Below are 25,225 nucleotides of genomic sequence, written 5' to 3'. Positions count from 1 at the left end.
CTGCCTGCGTGCCTGCGTGCCTGCGTGCCTGCGCGCGTGCCTGTTTGTGAGACTGTGTGAGACTGTGTGAGACTGTGTGGTTATGTCCACCTGAATCCAATAGTGTAACAGGTATTTCTCAGTCCTAGTAACTCCATGGCAACAGCAAGTCTATTCGCCTGCTGTATCACATACAAATGAGACTGCCGAGGACTGCAACTTTGTTTTTTTTTTGTCTGCAGTGTGTGTATTTGCATTTAAACTCTCTCTGAATTCCTCACCAGTTAGGCTATACTCATGTTCCCAAGCGAAGCTGCAATATTGAACTCAGCCATCCATCACCCAGTGTGTGTCTGTGTGTGTGTGTGTGTGTGTGTGCGTGCGTGCGTGCGTGCGTGCGTGCGTGCGTGCTTGTGTGTGTGCGTGCGTGTGTGTGTGCGTGCGTGCGTGCGTGCATGCGTGCGTGTATGTGTGTGTGTGTGTATGTGTGTATGCCTGCGCGCATGCACGCGTACATGTCTCTGTGCGTGTGTGAGCAAATGAAACAGTGAACACTAAACCGGATCAAAATTAAATGTTTGTCTGTATCAGCACAACAGCTTTGCTTTGGCTGCCTGGGGACAGGGAACCGCCTGTAAACATGCAACGGGTCTGTTAGACATGGGGAAGCACAAGTTGTAGACCCCAAGACGCTGTGTGTGTATGTGTCCGCGTGCGTGTGTGTGTGTGTGTGTGTATGTATACATGTATATGTGCTAATGTGTGTGCTAATGTGTGTGCATTCTGTATATAAAGACACAGAGGGAGATATACTGGAGAAATACTGAGGGGGAGGTTGCAGGAGAGGCAGGGCTGTACTGAAGTGTATAAAAATAAGACCAGGGAAAATAAAGAAGAATGAGATGGATAGCAAGGAATTGTAAAAATTACAGATAATCATGACAAGTCGATGACATCCAGATAGTCACACACACACGCACGCACGCACGCAGGCACGCACGCACGCACGCACGCGCACACACGCACACACACACATCTAAGGGAACCCTCACAGATGCCAGCGAGAGGACTGTTTTTCTTCCTATTCACACCTTCCTCCAATGACGGTGACGGTACAAATCTAGTGCGGGTCACCTTTTCTGGACACCTCCCTGGTGCTATTTCCATTTCTGTGTGGGCTTGCAGGTGGGCCAAAGCTTTGGCAGCGAGCCTTGATTTTTCAATGAGCCAGTTACTCTTTAGCTAGTAACATTGAGCCAGTAACATTAAGCCAGTAACATTTTACCTCTCATGTTCACTTTGTGCATACACATGAGTTTATATGAGTGCTAAGAATAAAAACTAGCATGATTTATTGAGGAATTATTTTTGTTGGATGAAAGTAGATTGAAGTAAACACCAAAACATGGATTATTATGCCTCTTCCGCCATATTGAAAGTTGGATATCTTGAAAGAGTTGGTGTCCAAAATATCTGTGAAAATTCTTAATTATCCAGGTTACCTTGGGGTTACTTCAGTCCTGACACGTTCACTCTCCACAGTTGCATACATCTTTTCTTTTTTTCCCACATCGGAATAAGAATTCAAGAAGTCTAACAGTGGAACAGACAAAACATCTTGAATCCAAAAACATTCACTTTAAATATTTGTATTAGATAGATTAGATAGATTAGATAATATTAGATCTGATCAAAATCTGTCCACCCATCACACAATAACAAAAATCTATTACCGACAGATGGACATATCCCTGGACTCATGAACTCACATGTGGTAGGATGCAGAGCAGGCGGTCACATAATAATCCGTCAGTGGTAGTTTCAAGTATTGTTTAGCTTGAAGATACAACTATTTTAATAAACTACTACTAAAACGTTTGTTGGTAGTCTTACTAGGGTCTGGGCAAGGCACTATGAAAAAAATAGAATGTTTTTTAGGGATATGTGCATCTGTATGTAGGGTGCATATACATGTGTATTGTTTGTCTTGTTCAGCACCCATTTGCAAAGATTTTTTTTTTGTTCATGGGTTCTGGAAAGTAGGCTATTTGAATGATGAAATGTTCCCTTGTTTTGGTGTTAAACAGGAAATCCATTTCATTTTATGTCATGATAGCTTGCTTTGTTTGGGAAGTCTTAAACATCTATCTTTGTACCCAATTATTTGTTTATCTGGCACAATACATGAAGTTTTCTAAAGTTTTTAATTGCATGAAACTCAGCAAGAGCCGGTAAACAAACTAAACACCATCTAGCCACTGTTTATTGTGCATTGCAATGCTGTGACAGAATCCAGTGCTATTATTTTATTGTTTAGTCAGCCCAGATGTATTTCCCCCCCAAAAAGCTTGGACACTGCTAGTGTCTTCCCTGTCTTGTATTCATTGTAACCCAACTCACAAGGATAGACAACAACTGTTTTAATAACCAAGCACCTCATTTATTTGAGCACAACCATATGCGAGCAGGGCTGGGCTGGCCATCTGGCATAGCGGGCATTTCCCGTTGGACCTGCACCCTCGTGGGCCCCTATTTTATTTTCAGAAATAAAAAAATATTAAAAAATAAATTATAATAAAAAATAACCGGTGAGTCAGTTCTGCACCACTAATTATGAGGTTCCCCTTAAAGGGGTATGCCACCATTTTGGGGCTTAATACAGTTAAAAGCGTTGGCTGGGGTTTATAAAGGTGGTAAAGTGTCTTATTTTTCATGTTAAGCGCTGTCTTGCTTTAGGACAAGTTAAAAGAGGGAATATGTCGCTAAGCTAGTGAAAGTCAATGTATCCATGTAGCATTCTAGCATGCTACATGGATACATTGACTTTCACTAGCTTAGCGACATATTCCCTCTTTTAACTTGTCCTAAAGCAAGACAGCGCTTAACATGAAAAATAAGACACTTTACCACCTTTATAAACCCCAGCCAACGATTTTAACTGTATTAAGCCCAAAAATAGTGGCCTACCCCTTTAAAGGTGCCTGGGCCCTATTTCTCTCCCAGTCCCGCCCTGTACGCGAGACGAGAGTACAGGTGGTAAAGTTAATGGTAGTCCATGACAGCAATGACTGCCTTCATTAACACCCTCGTTAAGTGACTACACCAAATGAAGTGGGCTAAACGCACCAGAGGATGCTGCTGCTGTTGTTGATTAATTTATCTTGTCTTTTGTGCGCTGTTGTCCTCCCTTTCCATATTCTCCTGTCAGTGGCAGCCTCTCTTGAGTCATCAGAGCCTTAAATGTGTGGCTGTCTTTGCTTCTTCTCTCTCTCTATATTAGCATTGCTTGTCGAGCAGGCAGAGCTGAACTACTGATAAGCATGGTGTACAGAACTACTCCCAAACCCATTTAGCGCATGCACATACACACACACGCGCACACACACACACACACACACACACACACACACACACACACACACACACACACACACGCACACGCACACGCACACGCACACACTCACACACAAACACGCACACACACACATACACACACACAACCCTACTTAATAATCTGCTAATTGGATTCTGTTCCAAAGCAGCATCTCCAGTGCAATGCTTTATCAAAGTGAACTGAATACTGAAACCTTTGGCAGGTTGACATGTCTGCATTAATAAGGAGATTATTTGCTGAGGCAGCATGTGGGTCTTGTGATAAAAAAAATAGGCTAACTTTAAAAGACTACATAAATAAAACTGACTCTGAATTTGAAATCTCTCTCAACCTCTCTCTCTCAACCGCTCTCTCAATATATCCAACTATAAAAAGACCATCATTGTTACTATGACTGCTTCACAACTATACGGTCATCACCTATTTGTGACATGCCATGACACCAAAGCATTCCAATGTCTCAAATAGGAAGACGTCAGTCCCAGTTGAGGTCAGATTGGTGCACATTGCAGGATTGGTCCCCATGGTGCTCTTCATCAGTAATCATAATTGAAGTGGTGAATGAAAAGAGATGAGGGGCTTGAAACTGGGCCCAGGTAACTGTACACTGCACATAGATGTCTTTGTTTATTATCTAAATTTTGTTATTAATTACTTGTATACTGTGGTACTCTGCGCTGACCCCTTACCCTGTTCTTGCTTGAATTTCCTTCTTCTAAGTCGCTTTGGTCAAAGGCGTCTGCTAAATGTAATGTAATGTAATGCAATGTAAAAATAATCAATATATGGTTAAGTCTGCAATGCAGTTGAGAAGTGAGGCCTTGATGTGAGCCACCATTGTTATTTGAAGCAACATTTGCTTCGTCAAGTTCCTTGCCAATAAGGATCCCCAAATAACACTGTGAACCAGACCTGTGTGTGCTGCTTATGGAGCCGTCTGTGGAGCGGATCTGTGTGGAACTAACACAGGTCTGCTGAGAACTAGGCTAACTTACATGCATCAGGTTCACCTGTAAAATATTTTGAGAGTTACTATACTGTATATGAGGAAACTATGTCAGATATTGGACATGGACAGTAATTGCTGAAGATGTCTTCACTAACTTGGCCATTTTTAATCATACACATGGACACATCCATACTGAGCACCTTGCTGTTGCATTAGGCGATGCATTTTAATGTAAACCTATAACTTAAAAAAAAAAATCAAGACATAAACAATGATCCCATTTAACCCCAGTCAGTCTCCAATATAACCATTTACACACACAAATGACAACGGTGACGTGTAGCTTTTTGACCTTGAGAGCCACAATGAAAGGTTGGTGGCTGATGATGAAGGGGGAGGGATGCACACATGCTTGGAAAACCAATTTGTGTCTGGGGTAATTGGCTTTTGTTGCATGACAGTGTGGCAGGAGAGTGACAAGTATCCAAATTAATTATTCAAAGTTATGGCCAAGAGTGCGGAAAGACAGAAGAGCTCGCCACCTAGCCCTGCTGGGCTATGACAGAGGCAAGACAAGAGCAAGGGATCGATTTATACCATCAAACTCCTCAAAATAAGCTGTCAACATCCTTTTCTCACAGAGGCACAGAGAGAGAGAGAGAGAGAGAGAGAGAGAGAGAGAGAAAGAGAAAGAGAAAGAGAGAGAGAGAAACACAGAGAGAGAGACAGAGACAGAGACAGAGACAGAGACAGAGACAGAGACAGAGACAGAGAAAAGAGGGTGGATGGGTGTTCGTGTATTATCTACCTTGTGGAAAATTCCAAACCGTCTGTTCATGGACATGACTTCAACGGCGATCAGCCTGTGCCAGGAACCTGTCCCCCCTCCTCAGTGCCTGCTCAGCTCATCATGTGTCCTTAAGGCTGACTGATTTCAATTACAGCAGTCCACTGGAAGTGACGGTGTCTGTACCAGAGTAGTGTGCGCCATTGATTTGGGGCTCTAGGGACATGGCAGGTCAGTGTCATTCACATGCTGCTGAAGCCGCTGTGGCATAGGCGGTGGATAGCAGAGACGTGACTGGCATTTGGAAACTGTGGCATTTTGCTTGATATGTTACCGTGGTTAATTACAGTGGGTCAAATAAATGAGAGTAACTATTTTTACTTTGTGTAACTAAAACATTTTGTTTTATTTCTGCTGAAACTATTCAACCGAATAGAATTCCATAAACATAAATTCCATGATTCCATGACCAAAATATATAAATAATAACTAGTTCATCAAACACAAAAATAGGCAAAATGGCTCTAACACAGCGTCATACCTGTAAATGAATTGAAGAAAAGCATTCATCTGAACAACTTGTTCATTAATCTACACAACCATCTAAGCTGACAAGTCTCCAGGTGATGTGCATTCGTATCAGGTTGACTGGGCTGACTGAATGTACCCTGTATGTATCTGTATCACACTGCATGAAAATTGAGCTCTTCAAGGAGGGGGTAACCTATCGACAGATCCTTCAACTCGCCAATTTGAGATGAAAGCGGTCACTCAGAATTGAATTAGCAAAGACTCGGCTGTCCATCAAAGACTTGAGTCAACTGGTGGGCCAATCGTGTTGGAGCTAATTGCCTCTGTGTCAGCCAAGGTAAAAAAAAAAGCACACACACAGCCAATGTGAGATCAGACACCCTGGAGAATTTTAAGTTTGTCTCTTTGATCAGTGTCCTCCTCAGTTTCTCTCTCTCTCTCTCTCTCTCTCTCTCTCTCTCTCTCTCTCTCTCTCTCTCTCTCTCTCTCTCTCTCTCTCTCTCTCTCTCTCTCTCTCACACACACACTTTCAACCTTGGTGTTGTGGCTTCGTGGGCTGTGGTGACATCATCAGACTGAGCCTAATATTAGTTCTGCTGAGCAAACGGGGTGAAGGGGGAGAGGAAGCAGGGGAGCAGTCAGAGGCCCCCGGGAACAACTCAGACACCTGGCAGCACTCTCAATAACATACCCCCCATCGGCCTGGAGACATGCCATGAAACGTTTGACATTTTACTGTGCCACCACTGCATCCGCCTATATCATCGTGTTTATCCAACCAACGCCTTGGTGTTGAAGTCTGTCATGTGTTAGATCTTGTTGGGAAATATCAAGTAACTTGGTTTTGTTCTCAGCAGTCTGGAGTGAAGTGAATCCCACAAACGCTTACTGTGTGCTGATTAATCTGGCCTAACAGATGATTCAGCAGAGCCAATAATTCAACAAGTTCCGATGTCTCTGAAATGTAATTTAATGTAATAAAATGCACAGCATTTTAGCAAGTTGTGGTTCATGCTGTTGAAGTTGAGTATATTGTTTGCTAATCTGGCTTATGTGAAGGTCAGAAAAAAACAGGCAGCTCTGACATTCTTTTAAGAGATGTAAATATTCACACAGTCACACAGTCACACAGTCAACGAGTTGTGATGTCACTGAAATGTAATTTAATATATAAAATATATTTAAAGCATATTTAAAATACACAGCAATGGCTGCAGTGAACATACAGATCACCCCGAGATACACTGTAGCAGTAGACATATGCATTCATAATCTCTGCTGAGTGGCACATTGGCAGGAGGCTAGTTAGTATGCATCTGGGCAAGAGACGTGGAGAACAGTGTGTGCTAGATACTCAGCAGGGAGCTCAACCTCTCTACCTGCATTTGTGCAGTGGTTGTGTGTCTGTGTGTGTGTGTGTGTGTGTGTGTGTGTGTGTGTGTGTGTGTGTGTGTGTGTGTGTGTGTGTGTGTGTGTGTGTGTGTGTGTGTGTGTGCGCGTGCGTGTGTTTGACATTGTGTCTATGTGTGCATGTAGTGTGTGTGTGTGTGTGTGAGAGAGAGAGAGAGAGAGAGAGAGAGAGAGAGAGAGAGAGAGAGAGAGAGAGAGAGAGAGAGAGAGAGAGAGAGAGAGAGAGAGAGAGAGAGAGAGAGAGAGAGAGAGAGAGAGAGAGAGAGCGTTTGTGGGTGTGTGTGCGTGTGTGCGTGCGCGTGCGTGTGTGTGTGTGTGTGTGTGTGTGTGTGTGTGTGTGTGTGTGTGTGTGTGTGTGTGTGTGTGTGTGTGTGTGTGTGTGTGTGTGTGTGTGTGTGTGAAAGACAGAGAGAGAATGACAGAAAGAGACAAAGCGATACAGTCAGGAGAGCTTGGCCTAGAAGCACACTTTTTGTGGAAGTTGTGCATATTTCAGGACATATAAACACATAGTCATAGCAGAACCTTATATCTCTGCAGTTGAGTTGTGCAGTGTGTGTGTGTGTGTGTGTGTGTGTGTGTGTGTGTGTGTGTGTGTGTGTGTGTGTGTGTGTGTGTGCGTGAGTGTGTGTGTGCGTGTGTGTGTGTATGTGTATCTGCGTGTATGTGTGTGCGTGCATGCGCGTGTGTGCGCGTGCGTGCGTGCGTGTTGGTGTGTGTGTGTGGGTATGTGAGAGAGAGAGGAGAGAGAGAGAGAAAGAGAAAGACAGAGAGACAATGACAGAAAGACAGAAAGAGACTTGGTGATACAGTCAGGAAAGAGCTTGGCCTTGAAGCACACTTTTTGTGGAAGTTGTGCCTATTTCAGGACAAACTTACATAGTCATTGCAGAACCTTACTGTACATATCTCTCTGCATTTGTGCAGTGTGTGTTTGTGTGTGTGTGTGTGTGTGTGTGTGAGAGAGAGAGAGAGAGAGAGAGAGAGAGGAGAGAGGGAGAGAAAAGGAGAGAGAGAGAGAGGAGAGAGAGGAGAGAGAGGAGAGAGAGAGAGAGAGAAGGAGAGAGAGAGAGAGAGAGAGAGAGAGAGAAGAGCTTGGCCTAGAAGCACACTTTTAGTGGAAGTTTTGCATATTTCAAGATGTAAAAATGCACAGTCATAGCAGAACCTTATATCAGACACAAATCCCTGAAGCCCTTTGATATATGAAATGGCACAGAAAGTTACTGTAAACACACACAGTCAAACAGATCAACACAACTTTTTTGTACTCCCTCTTCACTCATGACTGTGATCCTAAGCACAGCACAAACACCATCATTAAATTTGCTGACGACAGAACCGTGATTGGTCTGATCTCTGACAACAACGAGACGGCCTACAGAGAGGAGGTGGAGCAGCTGGCACACTGGAGCCAAGACAACAACCTGGCCCTGAACTCCAAGACAAGGAAGGAGGTGATCCTTGACTTCAGGCGGTGTGGCCAGGGCAACCCCTACCACCAACCCATCAACATCGGAGGGGAGCCAGTGGAGGTAGTACAGAGCTTCAGATTCCTGGGTGTGCACATCAGCCAGGACTTGTCATGGAGCGCCAACACTTCTGCAATAGCTAAAAAGGGATCCCAAAGGCTATATTTCCTGCGGACTCTAAAGAAGGCCCAGCTACCATGAGATCTGCTCACTAATTTCTGCAGGTGTACAATTGAATCAGTGATTACATAGAACATTACATCTTGGTACACCAGCTGCACACATTAGACTTAGCCATTACCGCAGAGATACACCAGCGGCGACGCGATTCAAGCGACAGAGTGTAGCAGCAAGCGATACGAGAGATTGAGGAGACTAGAGTATGTCCGTACAGGCAGAAGGCAAAGCATTGAAGCATTCCCATTGGCTGTGGTCACTGACCTCTATACAGTCATTGGCTGTCGCGGCTTGTCGCCGAACCGCGTCATAGAAAGTTGAAAAGATTTCAACTTCAAATTGTCGCGCTCGTCGCGCAAATCGCTCTAGTCTCCAGAATCGCTTTTGTCTCTCGACTCAATACAAAGTCAATTACTTCCGTCGCTCGACTCGCTCAGATCGCCGTTGGTGTATCTCTGCGGTTAGACTTTTGAACTCAATACGTCACCTGCCCCCCTCAATACTTCAGGACTCTCTATACTGTGAGATGCACATGGACTTTTAGATATTATTTATTATACTGTTAATATATATTTTATTTTGTGGACATTTGTGGGTTGCTTCCAAACAGAATCTCACTGTATTTATATAGTGACAATAAAAGCACTCTACTCTCTACTCTACAAACACATACACTTGCTGATCTTTTGCTCTAAACGATCTAATTTCTTCCACCACACGTCGAGCATGTTATCAAACAAAACTGTCATGTCGATCTTTAACGTAATATCCTTTCTTTTTTTGTTTCCCTGCATTATTCTTTTTACAGGACAGCCCACTCATCCTTCAATCTGACAGGAATGTGACGGTCAATGCACGTAATAACATCGGTCAACTGACTGGACAGCTCACTGTGGGTGAGTACCTCATCCAAAAATGCACTCATATTCACTGTGTGTGTCCGTGCGTGCGTGCGAGCATTCGTTAGTGCGTGCGTGTGTGTGTGTGTTTGTTTGGGTGGAATGTAGTTGCGAAGGGTTTGTGGGGGAAGGTTTCATTTGTTACCCCTCTCACCTCTCCACACTCCTGGGTGCCTGCAACAGCACCAAGGCCCTCGATGGATAATTGCTAGGCCAGCCAATAGTGAAGCGTTTCAACATTCAAAGCACTTGAAGAACTGCAAAGGGGAGCAACCGCTCCCTATTAGGCTTCTGCCAGCTCAATAAGACACACTTCAAGATGCTTTTGAACATCAGGATTGTCAGAGTCAAAAGCAAGGCACTGTCTGCGATTTCCTTCAGCACAGAACACCGAAGCGTGGCTGCCACTTGTTACCTCTCCCAGGCTGCTTCTTCATACTCAGTGGAGGGGAGATTTCCCAGCAGTGAGGTGATGCCACTCAAGGAATGGCCCTTCGAAATGTGGTGGCCTCTGATTTCACCACCAGTCTCTCCCCCTACAGCACAATTCAGCTACATAGATTAGGGGTGGGTATTGGCAAGGGGTTCACGATTCGATGCACATCACGATACACATGCCATGATGTGATACTATCACGATGCATTGCGATACACTTTTTTCACCTTTGCCAACATTATACAATAAAAATATAATAAAGACTATGATAGTTCATACGTAGAATAGGTTGCAAAAGGGTAATAATAAAGTTTCAAAATAATAATGATGACGATTTGAAGCTTGGAAGCACCATCACATGATATCATGTGGTTGCTTTCTGGACTAATGGGTAACAAATTTTTGAAAGTACACATCACGATACTGCACCCTTGTTTCGCGATACATTATCATGACTGCGTATCACGATTAATCACGATTCAATTCAATATCGTCTCAGCCCTAACAGACGTGTGCTGAGTCTGTGTACTCAGATCAGGGAATAGTACATTCAACATCCAGTCACTGTTGCTGGGACCAGGCAGCATCTGGCATCCACAGATGCAGATGGCAGTTTCTCACTGAAAACCAAATAGGCATGAATGTGAAAACCCTCCCCATAAGGACCACAAAAAGTGCTGCCATTTTGACAGTAGCACCAATGAGGTGTCATGGTTTTTTGTTTGCAGATCAGCTGAGTTGAACATGTGGGGACACCACATCAGCACTGTTGTCTTCCACAGCACAGTAGTCAACATCCAGTACAGGCCCATGTCCTGCGAGGAATGTGTCTTGGTGGTATTGAAAATTGTACAAAATATTAAAGTTAGGAAATCATAACGAAAAACATCTTTCGGAGGTAGAAGCTAGAGTTTATAAGGTTTGGTTTGTGATTGTGCTGGATTTCAATAAGCCTGCTGACAGAAGTTGTGGTTCATGCTGTTCAAATTGCATGTATTGTTTGCTAAGCTGGCTTATGTGCAGGTCAGAAAAAAAAAATGGGCAGCTCTCACATTCTTTTAAGAGGTGTAAATACACACACAGTTACACATTAGCTTTCTTCCTCCCATCTTCAACATCGCTTAGCAGCCCCTCTGTTCCTGCCGTGCTCTTAGCTGTGACTAATTATTAGTCATACAGTAGGGTACATCTGTTCCAAGCAGATACGCTGAATGGACCACAGCATGGACACATGACACAAGCTAGAGGAAAAATAAAGCTGAGAGTCCTCTCTTAGGCCGAATCCCATTTCTAATTTCTACCCCTACCCCTATACTTTCTTTTTGCCCCTCGTCCCTTCAACCGGAGCAGTAGGGGTAGGGCTTGAAATGCCTACGAATTGAGGCAGCCCTTCAACAATCATGGAATGACACCCATAGCATGCGAAAACCAGCTCCTCTATGGTTAAACCGACGATGTTGCTTGTAATTACTCACCCGACAATTTAAAAAAGGACAACGGTGTTGCAAGACCCTTGCAATTCCTTCATGACTTCCGTGCATTAAGTGGACGTTTATAGCGTTTTTCTTCATGTGCGTTTCATGGAGAAAATGACCATTGCACATTGGGACAATGTTAAGCTTATTACAATGCAACAATTATTTCAGTTGTACAGCCATAAATTACGGTGAAAAATCCTTATATTTGTATGCATTGTGGGTGCCGCCTCTTTTTAAATGCATTTGCAATGCATGATCGGGGAAATCGGTCTTACACCTTCGTTTGAAGTGTGCCTTCGGAAAATCTCCGTTTGAAAGGATAGAAAGCCCTTCCCCTTACCCCTTTCCCTCTGTCTTAAAGTGAATTGGGTCAGCACCCCTACACATGAATGCACAAAACAGAGGGGAAGGGCAGAGGCGATTCTAGGTCCAAGTGGGGCCCCAAGCCAAAATGCAAAAGAATTAACATTTGCACCAAAATCACCATTACTGTAGTCAAATATGGCCTGGTGGCAAGATGCGCCTCTGGGGAAGGGGAAAGGCGAAGGGCTAAGGGGTGAAATGGGATTCAGCCTTAGAGGTTACGTCACAGTTTGCACACACAGTTTGTACAGTGGAGAGGTACAGGGACAGCCCTGGTGGTGGTGTGTGGGCTTACATACCTATATACAGAGAAAGCAGTGGAAGTAATAACTTCCTGCAAAGAGAAAGAAAAATCACCAAACAGAATGAAAAAATCCAAACACTACACTATATATGTGGTAAAATCCTGTAATCCGTCCATGTCAGTTATGTACCAGAGACATTGTCTGTATACTATTCATTGTCTAGAACCTGATATTTATTAAGGCAATACTTATTATCTGCAATATTCCCTTTGTATGTCATTTTTAGACTAGTGTAGCCCAGACCATGTTTTAAGTAAGGGTCTAATGCTGTGAGGGACCACACTTATAGGGAGGATTACTGCCCCAGGTGACATCTTACGTGTACTTACTGCGCCGACACAGTAGAGAGCAGAGAGTCTTTTACTTAGAAACAGCAAACAGAACAGTGCTTTAAAACCACACATGCACGCAGGCGCACGCACACACACACACACACACACACACACACACACACACACACACACACACACACACACACACACACACACACGCACACACTTACTGCTCAGTATATGGGTCAAAGTCAAGTACGGGTGTGTTTGAATGGGGTGAATCACCTGCAAGTAAGTTATCATGCTTGCGTCTGACAGCCCACTAACACCTCTCTGTGGAGGCTTCTGGAGATTTCTTTGCTCCCACTCACAGGCCAGTAATCTGCAGCAGCCCCTCACCGTAGAGTCTGATTTAGTTCATTACGAGCTAAATGATCAGGTGATTTATTTAATAAGGCATGACAGGGCTGAGCTCTGAGCAGAAATGGAAAACAAAACCACCTGCAAATACTGTATGCTTGCACCTGGGAGGTGGATGTTCGCAGAAAGAATCTCAGCCTGGATCCAGAGTCCCCAGTTTATCATGCCCTCCCTCCTCTACCTCGGATTGCAGCTCCACCTGAGAAGATGGGGCCAGTGATTAGAATAATGAATGGGGTGATGATAAAAACGATCTCCAAAAATGAAATTACTCCTCAGTAGGTAATTTGCATACAGTGAGTGTTACAGGAAGTGTTGCATCTTGGGAAATTCTTCCAAATCTTCTCATCAATAGGCTTGTCTGTGGTCTCATTAGTGAGGCCCACCAGCAGAGCCCAAAGATGTAAATGAGTGTGAGAGATTGACCTTTAATTTCCATAAAATAACGAGTACGCAAACAAGAGCCAACAGCATTGTTCAAATACACATTTAACCTTCTGTATGTGTAGAACATTTGCTCATTGTCTATTACTATCTGGAAAGTCACAGACTACTTCTGGAAACACAAATGCTTCTGTGGATGATTACAGTATTGTCTTATGTTCCTCAACTCAGGGCTAACAGTTGACAACTTGGCATTAATTCTGTTGTGTACTTTGTAAATGTATGTAAATGTACGTATGATCCATCCAGAAGATTGACAAAAGGCAGAAATCATCAGTCGTGAATATCAACATCCAATGAAAAGCATTACAATGTGCATGATTTATGATGAATGCCACTGCAATATACCTCCTCGCTGCTCTCAATAATACTGTGCTTAAAAATCTTTTGAAAATATTGTTATTGCCTACTAATATTACTGAATAGCATGGGATTTTTGATTATACAGTGCTGGGGTGTGGTATGCTGTAAACATGTGGGCCCGGAATAACCCCTCTAGTTCAGCTGTTACACTCTAGTTCAGCCATCCTCTCAATAGATGACATACAGTAGTTTGGAATGGCAATGATTGCACTTCCCTGAGGCGCAAGGTTCCTGCTCTGGATTGAATTGCTACCAGCTTTCCAGCTTGACCATACTGGCTGGATGCTGATGAGGGGCTTGGGGCTCGGGGCTCGGGGCCTGTGCAATGGCAGGTGGGGCTGCAAATCTGACAGCTCAGCCTCTTTGCTAATGGCTACTGTTCACTCAGCTGATTCCGCCGCTCTCTCTCTCAGACCTCTTTCCCCTCCTGTTGCATTTACAGACCATTTGCCTTCCATTTTAGGTCAAGCAGATGCTTTATTTCTGCTTATTGCTGCTCTTAGCCGAGTGCATGACATCTAATGTACGTACAGGCCATTTTCTCTGAGATGTCCAGCTGGTGCTGGTCCTAACTGTGAGTGCTGATGTAAGAATTTTTGAAAATACTTGTTTATGTTGACAATTTTGATATTTTAAGTGAACAATTTTAACATTTTGAGTCTCAGTCAGTCTGTGCATTCTACATAATTCAGGTATGCTTCCCGTGTTCTTTTGGAAGTATTTATTGGAATATACAGTTCTCTGTAAGATGCATTCAGTGAAATCAACTGGTAATAAATTAAAGCTGCTTCAAATCTCCAACACAGTGTTTAAATGACAATTCAATATGTATCACATATGGCTACTACTACCAGGGTAATCAGTTACACATGAGGGTATAGCCTATTGGAAGTATGTGCACTACAGATTGGTTCTGTAAATGGATTTACAGTAGTGCATATTGTTACTGTATCTAATATACAGTAGTTTAGATTGGTACTGCAAACCAATATTCAGTACTGCTACTGTAAATGGTATTGCAGTAATTTAATAGCATCCAGCTGACAGTAAATTACTGTAAAAACTATGATAATGTTTTTACAGTGTGCGATAAAATGTGTATCCTCCTGCTCCTACCACAGGCCTTATATAACATACTGTACATACAGTGTCTTGGTTTTAATGCTGTTAACCAATCATTAAATGTCATAAACCAATGCTTGTATTCCGTATGCCATGTATCTCACTCCTGCCGCCTACAATGGAGAAGACAAAATGGCCTAAATGGCATACATGAAACACGACGTCGTACTCGACAGGCTGCACGTACTTGCTTTAGAAGCACAAGACCAATACACACAATACTGGCGGTATCATCCAGGGCGCAGAGAGCAATCCAGAAACTGTAAATGGGTAGATGACAGATAGGCAGCAAAAAACATTTTTTTCACAAAACATTGTTTATGAGGGAAAAAAGTATATGTCTACGTAGTGCAGCAATTAATCTTTCAAAAAATCCAAGTGGTCACAATGTTGGTTTATTCGTTGATTATTTATTTACGTTGATAAAGCAATTTGCTGAAAATATGTCCTTTGGTGTGACGTTAAGAAATAAATATATTAAGTAATGTAGAAATGGCTTGATGGAGTTTTATGAACATTGTTACACTCTTCATATTTATTGCAATTTTTTAAAGTCTTAATTTAATGAGAAATTACCATTTAAGTATTTTTTTTCCCATTAGATGTGAGATTATTAGAAACCTTCGAGGAAAAACAGGGATATCTTTCTTCTAAATGTTCAAAATTGTCCGAATTTATACTAACTTTTCAGGGACGATAATTTGTTCTTCCCTAATGCAATATTCAGTGTTTATCAAACATATTGTTTAGCTCAAACAAATATTTGAGTGTTTAAAACATGTCACACCGTAGGACATTCATGTCACGCTAAAGGACAGAAATGCAAAACTGAGCCAGAAACAAATATATCAACATGATTATTTTGTCTTTTGATCATAATATAATGTTGTAGTCAATATGGACCTACACTTTACACTTATAAGTCTTTGAATCGTCGATTATCAGCCTATCGTAACTCTTAATGACAGCCATGCGGTCATTGAATGTAACCTGCAGAGCTCATAAGACTCATACTGAAGGGTGACCTTGGCAGGACCATCACACTTTTGTAGGTATGCTATGACTGTCACACCATTGAACCTGTAGTGTGTAGTGGCCAGTGCCTGTTTGGTATCTCAAGCTGGACAGCACATTTATGCTGTATATTGAGCTCTCCACAGCATACTTTATTCATCTATACTCCTCTATATAGGCTACTCTCTCACTGATCTTTCCTTCACTGTTACCGTTATATTTTATGGTTTCAAAGCACCATTAATGGCATTTTATATCATTTGACAGTATCTAAAATCAACAGCAAATATTCATCAACAATGCATCAAAGTATAAATTCCAAATGCCAATAAAGGAATAAGTAATTTGAATACACAATATTTATCTAGTCAAACAACAAAACAAAACAATATGTACTACCAGTTGTTTTAAAAGCTATTTCTCAAATATCTAGTCCATTGGTGTGACCTGTTTGTCCTTTGGTGTGATACTCCAAAGTGTCACACCATAGGACTTTTACCATCACACCATATGACTTTTGAGCTTTTGAGTAAATTTAAAGCCATGTCGTTGCCAACTGAAATACAATTTCACCTTTAGTAAGATGCATTTTCATACATCTACATAAGAAAAAAATATGAAAAATATACCCTATTGTCAAAATGTATTTTATGGCTGTCACACCAAAGGACTACAAAACTAATACATCTTGTGGTAGCAAAACATAATTGATTGACTGAAGAACTCTGAGAGAAAAATCTAAAATCCACCCTTGCCATTGGCTTCTTAAGGGTCCAAAGTCACAATTTATGTACCGCTGGAGCTTCAACAATAGATAATTATCCACAGAATTAACCAAAAAAATGATGTCACACCACAGGACATTATTTTCTGCGACAAAGTGTCATAAGTCCATACGGTCTCAGAAAAACAGGAAAAAAATTAAACATTGCCACTTGCTAAAATAGACACCTTGAAAAACATGCCAGGGTTGTTTAGACAAATGACTGAGCTTTGATTATTTATTTAAAAATGTTTTAATATGGAGAACCAGGCTTGCCTCAGTCACACCATAGGACAAATGTGACATTTGACTCAAAATTAAGTATACTTATTTAAGCTCTGGATTTATTACACATTACTTTTTCACAACAACGACATTAGTTTAATCATTTAAAGCATTGACAATTTTGAAAGCATGAATTAACTTGATTTTAAGAGCCTGCGACAGCAAAATTTACACGTCACGTCATCTACCCAAACACAGACTGTATGGAAAACTGAAGGACTGCTTGGACAAAGAGGAGACGATAGTGCTACTGCTCCCGCTCTTGAAAAACTGCCGTCATTGTCACTAGAACAGAGCATAGAACTGTGCAGTCTTTCGTACGATCGCCCCCAGCGATTTTGACAACATTGCACCGAACGCACTCGTCTGCTCACGGTATCTTGCGCAAAGTTAAATGAAATACACACAGCAATGCATTCATGCACGAAACGGGCCTTCTTGTCTTGTTTGTTTTTCCGACAAACCGAATTGGCATCTCATTCCATATTTTTTTTTATTTCAGTAGCAGTAGCAGGAGCAGACATTTCAGTAGAAGTAGACCACAGTTTTTGTGAAACTATACCATGCAGAGATTAATCTATTTTGGTGTTTTTTGTAAACTCAAGCCTCGAGCCTTTATACTTTCACTGATTCTTGAGAAAGCGGCTAAAACATGTCTCAGCAATAAACTGCCAATTCTGTTGAAAATAAACTACATTTTCATGAACAAAATGAATCCAGGTAAAGACCCAGGGGTCTGTTACACAAATGTACAGTCGTTTGAAATATTTAAGTGTAATTTTATTACTTTTCATGGCTATAAACCTGCTCACACCCTGTAAAAACAGCTGTCCCAAGGACAGACATCATCATTTCAATTGACTTCAAATGTAAAAATCACTGATATTATTGAATAATATCACCATGATGTGAAAGTCCATATTGAAGTGGTTCTGCAGATATGCGCATAGTGCGTGTAAAGCAATATTCACTACTATTTTCTGATTGGTCAAAGTTTGTCCAGCATATTAGTCACCACCGTCAGATTTTTTTAAAAAGACAATAAAATCAGGTATACACAAGGTCATTGTCATTACTTAGGACCCCTTTTCAAACCTTTAGCTCTACTGAATACTTCACCATCACTGAAGCTCCTGTAAGTTTACTAATTTGTTAGTAAATGTTAATTATATATACTTTTTCAGAAGCGTCATGAAGCCCCTAAGAAACAGAGCGAAAACGAAGTGGCTAATGTGAGCAAAAAATGCACAATATGTAAAAGAGTGTTTTTTTGTCTCACACCGTCAGATGTCACCACCGTCAGATTTTGTTCCACTCATCATCTTGTTCCATATTTTACTAAATTGTGCTGGTTAATGAAACATTACCAGACATGTTAGTAATAATTGTGACCCAAACTTATACTCCAGCCTCCACTGAGGTGCATTTGGAGGGTTTTTTGTCACAAAACCTGACGGTGGTGACATCTGATGATTTTCACAAAAAAGCATGTGTTTTACATGTTTTTGACAAGTTTTAAGAATATGCTTCCAATAAGTATCTACAATTATGTTGAATTGTAAAAGTAATTCAGTTAAATACAGTAAACATATTTTTTTACTTCTAATTCTGTCTGACGCTGGTGACAAAACCAAGAAAGAGCCCATTTTATGAAAAATGTAAAACATGGGGAGCTTGGCCAATAAATTCACTGCACAGCCAAGACCCTCATCTATGATAATACACGTCTATATTTTGGATTTGAACAACTTAAAACCTGTTTATGCCACATTTTCAATAATCTAGGCCTACTTCCTAAAGTATCTATCAAGTGAAGAAAAAACGTACTGTGCACACACTAAAATGAAGCGTTTATGCTAGATGTCATTGACTTGAGAGGGCTATTTATTTTGCTAAATGTAGGTAATAATTAGGTCACTTTCACCACCTTCAGATTACTTTCAAGACCGTCAGTTCTTAAGTCACCACCGTAAGGAGTTTTGGACATTTTAAATGAATGTCCTTACAAAATTTTCCTTTGGAGTTGTTGAATTATCAAAGTAATAGCAAATTTAAGCCTATATGAATATTTGTGAAATTACAAAAAAATGTTTGATCTATTTAGGCAATAAGTAAGCATTGTCTGACAGCACATATTTTTAAATTAGAACACATGAAGCAGTATTAAAATAGAATGAAAGTAAATTTTCAACATTTACAGTTTTTCTCGATTGGTTTGGCTAATTTCTCAAAACTGAGATGACATTCTCAAAACAACACGGACAAATCTCCAAACCAACTTACAATTTCCCACAACAGAATGGCATTTTTCATTGCTTTCATCAAATTTCAAATGCTTTGTACATGTCTCAAATGTTTAGTACATCTCGGCATATGGCTATATACAAGTACCCTACAGTTGACACATTGAGCATACATTTAGCACATTTTCCAAATAAATTGACCTGTCTTATCTAAACGAATTAGACAATTCTCAGTGTAATGGTTGCCCTCTCCAAAACATGTCAGCATGATTTCATTTTGTGAGCCATCATATGCAAAGTCTACACAATTGTCAAAACGGACATAATATTTTAAGAATTTCTTAACTGTAAACAGTAAATTCATGACAGTGTTCAACAGGCCAGATGGTATTGTAACTTTACAACCGTGTACACTACAGTTTCCTCTGTTATTTGGCTAATTTCTTGGCATTTTTTCAAACGGCATTCTGTGGAAGGAATATAATTTCGACACACGGGTAAACTGTTTTTGGAGTGATATGAGCAAGTGATGAGGATCCATGGCGTTATGCTGAACCATCCAGTTTATTTTGACAGAATGACTAAATGAATGCAAATAAGCCAAACCAATTGAGAAGGATATATGCCATTTTTATGGTACTGACTATTTATGTGGGAGAAGGTTTAGTGCTGATGCAAGAATGAGCTGTTTTGGGAGGTATATGACATTTTGCTAGTTATCTGAACTGTTGTGCAGAAGTGTAAGAATGTTTAGCCAAGTGACCCAAAATTTATAGAAATGTCATCTCGGTTTCAAGAAATTAGCCAAACCAATCGAGAAAAACTGTAAAGGTGTATGTGTGAACCAAAAAACACACACAATCACTTCAAAACTCCAGATACATATGCAACCAAATCAATACACTTTTTATTGCTTTTGATTGTGTCTGACGGTGTTGACAAAAAACAAGGTATGATTGGAGAAAAACCTGATTTCTGAAAAAAATTCAAAATGGGGAGATTGGCCTTGTGCATTTCTGAAAAGCCAAGACCTTTGTCTACGAGGATATACCATATTATTTTGTAATTCACTTCGTTTTTTTCTTTCAAGATTACAACCTGTTTTAGCCACTTTCTCAAGAATCAGTGCTTTGTTTTTACATTTTTTCTTGTAATGGATAGGGTGGACATGGGACATTTTTTGGATAACCAAATCCTACACCAAACCCTACATCATTCTTGTATGGATCAGTCTGAGGGTGTCTAAGATTTTCAATTGAGACTTGTATGTTTGTTTTTTTTATGCTTTGTTTTTTTTGCAACACATGAATGAAAATGTTGCTATGAGGGGTCTCATTAGTTTTTCCAACCTGTTGTTTCCCCAAGCACTTTTTGTCTCTTCTCTTCTAGCTCTCTTTTTCTGTCTACCTTGTCATGTTCACTCTCTTTAATGAGAAGAAAAATAAGGTCGCCTGTCTGCCATTTTATCAGGCCTGGACAGAGGAGAGATAATAGATTTGGTTTCAAATTGGATCCCACACAGCTCAGCGCCAGCTTCATATCATCTCTCCTCAGAGTTAGCCAGTTAGTGCGGAAGGTAGACAGTGGAGTGGGAAGTCGGGAGAGACACTGGGGGGATAGTGAGAGGAAGTATGCGTACACTGACAAGGATATCCGCTTCGTGTCCTCCAACACCTTGCCCTCTTGAAATGTTTCCTCTCTGGTACCCTGTACCAAACACACCCACACACACACACGTGAGCATGCACACACGCACACATGCACACATGCACGCACGCACGCACGCACGCACGCATGCACGCACGCACGCACGCACACAGACACACACTCACACTCACACACACACACACATACACACACACACACTTTCTTTCTCTCTCTCTCTTTCTCTCTCTCTCTCTCTCTCTCTCTCTCTCTCTCTCTCTCTCTCTCTCTCTCTCTCTCTCTTCCTGTTCATGAATATTGAAATGTTGTCTAAACAAAACAGAGGGTAGTCTCTCCTGTCCCCTCCTCTCTCTGTCATTTTTTTTCTATATCACGCTCTTTCTATCACACATATTTGTCCATGAACTGCTTGCAGCAATACCATTAATCTTCAAACAGGACAGGGGAGTGAGAGGGCAGCTGTGAGCTGAGGAGTGCCCCACTGCATTCTGATTTAGCCCTTAGCCCTTAACCACCAGCCCACACCCTAGAGCAGGGATGGGCAACTACGGCCCGGGGGCCACCACCTCACTCCGTGCGGCCCGTAGATAAAACATCATTCAAAAAAATAATAATGTCAAGATAAAAAAAACACTATGAATGTAATAGTGTAATGTAACAATGAATCAATCTATTGTAATTATAGTGCTGGCCGATAGAGAACATCCATACCTTTCAAACTGCAACCAACGTACGTGTATACCTCAAGCTCTGGGAGTTGCAGTCAGATCTGGTGTCACATGGCCCTCCGATGGAGGCGATCAAAAAGTGTGGCCCTCCTTCATCACCAAAGTTGCCCAGGCAGAGGATACATGTTCCCTCTTCTCTTCAGCCTAGAATTATTTGCAGCTTGTCCCTTCTGCTCTGTCCTGGATGCAATTGTTCTCCAATACAGCATCCATTCAGATGGGGGAAATGATGACCACTCTCCATTAGACAAAGTGGGGGAAATCATAGACACCTCTGGTTAACCCCTTAGCGCAGAGCCTATGTTATCACCTACTGTCACCAAAATTGTAATGGCCATGTCTTAATCTGTTACTTAAGGCTCTCGGTACTGTCATAGCAATGATATGACGAGTATTTTCAGCAACTAGTGAATAGGCCCGTCAGCGACCCCATCTGCACTAAGAGGCTACTATGAAACACTAATTGCACCATAGCCAAAGCAAATAGTGTATGGTGGCTCTTTCCTCAGGAGTAGGTGGGAGTGAATATTCTTTCTTTTCTGTCTTTCTCATTCTCACTGTTGGTTGAGTGGAGTTGATATGCCTGATGCTACAGTAATAAAGCAGTCAAAAACTAACCTTGAAGTAGTCATTATTTTCATTGTTCCCCAGTACATCTTTCATTTACCACCTTTTTAATGTAGCCCTCTTTTACTCTGCATCATTTTACCTTCTCTCAATATTCTCTGTCTTTCATTTTTTAATCAAACAATTTTTTCTATCTCTCTCCACCTTTCTTCTTCTCTCGTCCTCCCGCATCCTCTGCCAGCAGGGCGGGACTGGAGGAGAAATAGGGCCCGGGCACTTTTGACTTTAAAGGGCCCCTCGTAATAAGCGGCACAGAACTGACTCACCGGTGGGCCCCGCACCCTCGTGGGCCCCTATTTTCAGAATAATTTTTTAAAAAGTGTATTTTTTTTTTTTTTTACATTTCTGGAAATAGGGGCCCACGAGGGTGCAGTGCCCACTGGGAAATACCCGTTATGCCAGATGGCCAGTCCAGGCCTGTCTGCCAGGCTCTCGTTAATGTGAGGAAAGGCTTGTCCCTGGCGATTAAAGTGTTCAATATATAAAATGAAAAGCAGGTGAGTGGGGTATTGGCAAGGTAGAGGCTGGATGAACAAGAACTCACAAAAGCTAACGGTTTTATAAAAACACCTCAAACACAGAGACAGAGAGAGAGAGAGAGAGAGAGAGAGAGAGAGAGAGAGAGAGAGAGAGAGAGCTTCAAAACATACAAAATGTTATGACACAATATGTATGTATCTTCCTCACCACACACACACATGTGCACACACACACACACACACGGACACATACACATACACACACACACACACACACACACGGACACACAAGGACACGGACACACACGGACACATGCACATGCAGAAGCACACACACACGGACACACAAGGACACGGACACATGCACATGCAGAAGCACAGACACACGGACACATACGGACACACGGACACATACGGACACACACATGCGGACACACACGGACACACGCGCGGACACACATGCGCGGACACACACGGACATATACACATGCAGAAGCACACACACACACACACACGACTTTCTGCTTTACCTCCTCATATTGACTTTTCATTTTTGTAAGTGCTGGTCAAATAATGAATTAGTTCTCTTCATATGAGAAAGATGAGGGGAGAGAAAGAGAGGGAAGAAGAGAGAAGGAGACAGAAAGGTGGATAGCCGATTTCATTACTGTGGTGACAAAGCAGGTGGAACAAACACAGTGAGAGGGGGCCAAAATGCATTTTGGAAAAGCAATGAAGTGCAAGGTTATGCGAGGACATACGTGACAATGAAAATGTGTGCGCTCTCACACACACACACACACACACACACACACACACACACACACACACACACACACACACACACACACACACACACACACACACACACACACACACACACATACACACACATTTCCAATAACTGTCAACTTCCGTTGCCTTTCAAAGGCGACTGGAACCAAATACACCCCCCCCCATACACACACACACATACACTATAAAGTTCCACTTTGTCTATATTTTGTAAGAATTGTAATAAGCACTTAAATGAAAGGTCAATGTTGCTAGAACATAACTCATTACTTCCACCTGGAAGCCCTCTCCAATAATGCTATTTTGGTGATTAATTTTGGGGGTTTTTTTGTCCTTTCTGTATACTCCCTAATAGTTCCCCTTTAATTATTGAAGCTGTTCTTTCGGTGTTGTTTACGCACCACAAAGAAACAAGGATGAAAGAAACAGCTTCTGGATATTGTAGCTGCAGGAAGGTACACTTCCAGTCTTGCCTCTTTTTTTGTTCTGATGTGTACTGCTCACTGGCTTTTCCCTTCGGGTTGTTTTTGCCAGGCGAGCCTGCCATGAGGCTGCCGTATAGGTCATCTCCAACGGCCTCCGGGGGAAACCTATGTGTTTTTGTCAAAGCACAGCTCCTAATTGCCTGTGTGAAATGAGGACAAGTGTGGTTCAAAGCAATTTCCAAGGCCCTCATTAGTTTTCGGTATTCTGGAAAGCTTTCTTACCCAACTGTCCAAGCCCTGTGCTGGGCTGGGCTAGGAACACCACACAGGACCACTGATCTTCACCTCGCTTGGTGGAACTGGGAGGTCCACACAATTTTCTTCTCCATTTAGCCCCGCGGTCCCTAATCAAACAGCAAAACACATACAGTACACACTCTGTAAATGAACTCACGGCATCTGTGATGGCAAAACACTTGACAAAGCTGCTCTTTTGAAGCGCATCCACATTGGGAAAGACAAAGCATAAAGGTCACTTAGACCCCCTCCCCCCTTCGCTCCTCTCTCTCTCTCTCTGAATACGTAACATTGGCTCTACTCTATATGGCTGTGTGATGTGTGTGCATGGTGGTTTCAGGACGTCCGTGACAGTAATATCAAAAGCTTCAGTGTGCATCTTTTTTTTCTCTCCAGGAAAAGCCCACCTCTGACAGATAAGCCCAGAGGCTGATTAATGCAGATGATAAAAAAGCTCACTTTCACCTCTCTCACACAGCCAGACACACACAGCCAGGCACACACACACACACACACACACACACACACACACACACACACACACACACACACACACACACACACACACACACACACACACACACACACACACACACACACACACACACACAGTTTTATTAATGACTGTTGTGCAGTGCGGATAAATAATTTATCTTTAGCAAACCATTAATCACTGCATGTATCGGGTACTAAGGCAAAGGGGTGCCTTGTTTTTATGCGCCAAATTTCAAACGTGAGGACCAGAAGTGCACACAGCACCGATATATTTTATATAAGAAAGGGTAAAAACTTCTTAGGGGTGACTTTTTTGGGTCAGTTTTTTCTCTTTTTTTGCCATTTTAGCATTTCATAACTGTATAAAAACAGTGCTAGCATTTCTTTATATTGCATCAGCTTGGCTGTGTTGGCTGAAGTAAATTCAGAGCTCTAAAAATCAAAACACCAAGCCTCTGACCAGCAGTAAAAACGCAACAACAACAACTGCAGCATTTGCAGTGTCGAGATGCTAACCATACTAAAACATGGAGATTCCTACCGCATTTATTTATAGGTGACTTATTACAACTTATTAAATGTGTTGCTATGAATGGAATTTTTGACCT

At 41.8% G+C, this 25,225-nt stretch overlaps 1 protein-coding gene across 1 annotated transcript in view; it reads left to right on the top strand.

Moving 5' to 3' along the window:
* The window catches only part of LOC134465642 (zeta-sarcoglycan), a 266,388-nt gene that overhangs the window by 192,950 nt on the left and 48,213 nt on the right, over nucleotides 1-25,225 (top strand). Inside the window, exon 4 of the mRNA XM_063219412.1 lies at nucleotides 9,508-9,595. Coding sequence (XP_063075482.1) covers nucleotides 9,508-9,595 — 88 coding nt within the window. The remainder of the gene's footprint in view (nucleotides 1-9,507; nucleotides 9,596-25,225) is intronic.

Source organism: Engraulis encrasicolus, chromosome 16, assembly GCF_034702125.1.
Source record: "Engraulis encrasicolus isolate BLACKSEA-1 chromosome 16, IST_EnEncr_1.0, whole genome shotgun sequence".
NCBI classification, from domain to species: Eukaryota; Metazoa; Chordata; class Actinopteri; order Clupeiformes; family Engraulidae; genus Engraulis; species Engraulis encrasicolus.
Note: the sequence above shows the minus strand (reverse complement) of the source record. Positions and strands in the feature narration are given on the sequence as shown.